The sequence below is a fragment of the Tarenaya hassleriana genome, unplaced genomic scaffold (genome assembly GCF_000463585.1).
Source record: "Tarenaya hassleriana unplaced genomic scaffold, ASM46358v1 Cleome25, whole genome shotgun sequence".
Classification (NCBI taxonomy): domain Eukaryota; kingdom Viridiplantae; phylum Streptophyta; class Magnoliopsida; order Brassicales; family Cleomaceae; genus Tarenaya; species Tarenaya hassleriana.
In genome coordinates this window covers 1,642,082-1,644,343 of record NW_010965775.1, presented here as the reverse complement: position 1 = coordinate 1,644,343, position 2,262 = coordinate 1,642,082, and the positions used below count along the sequence as shown (strand labels likewise).

Here is a 2,262-nt window from a genome sequence, read left to right as displayed (position 1 = left end):
GGCGGCCGCCGGTGGGCCTAGGTCTCCTGGACATCGCCATTTATAGATATATATGATCTTTGCCCGATTTCTGATTATATATATTCTGATTAATTTGACCAAATTAATGTGTAACGAAATAGGTTCATGTATCACATATTCACTACATGTATATATATATATGTATATGATTCATCCATGCTTACACAGAGATATGTTGGGTTTACGATTGCTTGTCCTAATGGTTGAGGCTATTCCTTGTTGGTTTCCTTCGGTTTTGTGTTGTCTTGTGCGTTCGTTGTCGGGTTGCTTTCTCTGCAAAGTCTTCTGTTTTTTTTTTTTTTATGATAATAATTTAAGGTTGTAATGTAAACGAGGGAATAATATACATCTTTACTCTTTAGATCACCGAATTTTCCTTCAGTTAAAAACAATCCGATTTTAAATGATGACATGGAATTTCCACGTCATTATTTGCAAAAAAAATAAAATCTATTCAGAAAGCAAAGAAAAAAGATATTTGATTATAAAAAAAGGAAGAGAACGCGTCGTTGGATGAGTAATTTGAAAATAAAAAACAAGGGGAGAAGAATATAATGTACAAAGAATTATAGAATTATAGAGAATTATAAAGATATATAGACACGGAAGAAAATTTTAATCATTATTGTTTACAAAAAACTAATACTTAAAATGATTATTTAGGATTAGTTAAATCTTCACGCATAGAGATTGAAATAGTGAAAGCAACATGGAAACACCAAATATACAAAATTAAATTTATCCACGAAGAAAATAAAAACAAAAATAATAATCCAATTTTCGAAAAAAAGAAAGAAAATAATCCAAAGTAATAAAAAAAAGAGAGAGGGAACTGCAAAAGGACCGACGATATGTGAAAATCCGAAGTCGTCATAGACAGGGAAAATGATATTTTTCTAAACGATTTAGATAAATGTAACCTTTTTATATACGTATTTTTAATTTGATAAAAAACTACATTTAATTCAATTTTTTTCAAATGTCTACACGAATTGTTAAAATTAACAGTAGTTACATATACATAAAATCATTTTCGTTAAAAATTTTCGGATTCTATTAATTAATGCTCTAACATGTATATTAGTTGCATCAATTGCCTAACTAATGCATTAGTTAACAGAATCCAAATTTTTTTAATGGCAATAATGATTATGTATATAATTACTGTTAATTTTAATAACTGGTGTAGACATTTGGAAAATTTTGAATTTAAGTATAGTTTTTTATCGAATTAAAAATACGTGTACTACTTGAGGACGATTAACGTTTAGGGGGTAACATGACATTTTGTAACATATTTGGGTAAATTCGAAGGAGATAAAAAATTGAGGGGTGGCTCAGGAAAACGTGAAAATTGGTGAGGGGAAGCAATTTTGTTTATGTGAATTGCACCAAAAGAAGATCTTTTACCCCTTTACATGGAGGATATTTTATGTTTTACTCTCACAATATCTCTACATACATAGGAATATAATAAAAAGATACCACAAATATTTTGAAAGCAAGTAATATAATTCTTTTTATCTGTATCATTTTCATGAGCGTTACATTTATATAAATTTTATTTATTTTTCAGATACAACAAAGCTAGATATTCCCATCATCATTCAATCATCATTCTGGTTTCGAAGAAGAAGACGTTGAAGAAGATGACGAAGGAGAAGAGGAAGAGGAAGAAGAAGGAGAAGAGGAAAATGTGTAAGAGACGTAAGCTCCGAGGGCGAAGATAACAAGAGCAGCGACTCCTATATTCACCATCAGTTTCTTGTCCTCACTTGTCATCTTCTCCTTTCCCCATATCTTCTCCATTACTCCTTTTCCTTTCTTTTCCTTCTCTAGCAAGTAACCTCCTTCCGGTTTTTTATCAATAACTTCTTGAACAAGTTTCCTCTCCGCGGCCTCTTTCCCGCTAGATTCTTCTAGAAGCTTCTTCTCCTGTCTCACCCTCTTCTCTTCTTCTTCTGAAAGCTTCCTCTCTTCGATTGCTCCTATTCTCTCTTTCTCTCTAGATTCTTCCAGAAGCTTCTTCTCTTCCAATCTCCACTTTCCCTTTAGATTCTTCCAGAAGCTTTTTCTCCTCCTCCTGTTTCACTTCCTTCTCTTCTTCTGCAAACTTCTTATCTTCAATTGTCCCTGTTGCCTCTTTCCCCTTTGATTCTTCCAGAAGTTTTTTCTCTTGGGATTTGGATTCTTCCAAAAGCTTCTTCTCTTCCAGTTTCCAAGGTCTCTCTTTCCCTTTAA

The 2,262-nt window shown here is 32.3% G+C and overlaps 2 protein-coding genes across 2 annotated transcripts in view; both read right to left on the bottom strand.

Moving 5' to 3' along the window:
- Positions 1-108, bottom strand: part of LOC104816481 (inactive protein RESTRICTED TEV MOVEMENT 2) — a 2,942-nt gene extending 2,834 nt beyond the window's left edge. Inside the window, exon 1 of the mRNA XM_010545331.1 lies at positions 1-108. This exon is cut by the window's left edge and continues 1 nt beyond it. Coding sequence (XP_010543633.1) covers positions 1-40 — 40 coding nt within the window. The 5' untranslated portion in view covers positions 41-108.
- Positions 109-1,512: 1,404 nt separating this feature from the next.
- The window catches only part of LOC104816480 (inactive protein RESTRICTED TEV MOVEMENT 2), a 2,577-nt gene continuing 1,827 nt past the window's right edge, over positions 1,513-2,262 (bottom strand). The window contains 2 exon segments of the mRNA XM_010545329.2: positions 1,513-2,076; positions 2,078-2,256. Of these exon segments, the coding sequence (XP_010543631.1) occupies positions 1,636-2,076; positions 2,078-2,256 (620 nt within the window). The 3' untranslated portion in view covers positions 1,513-1,635.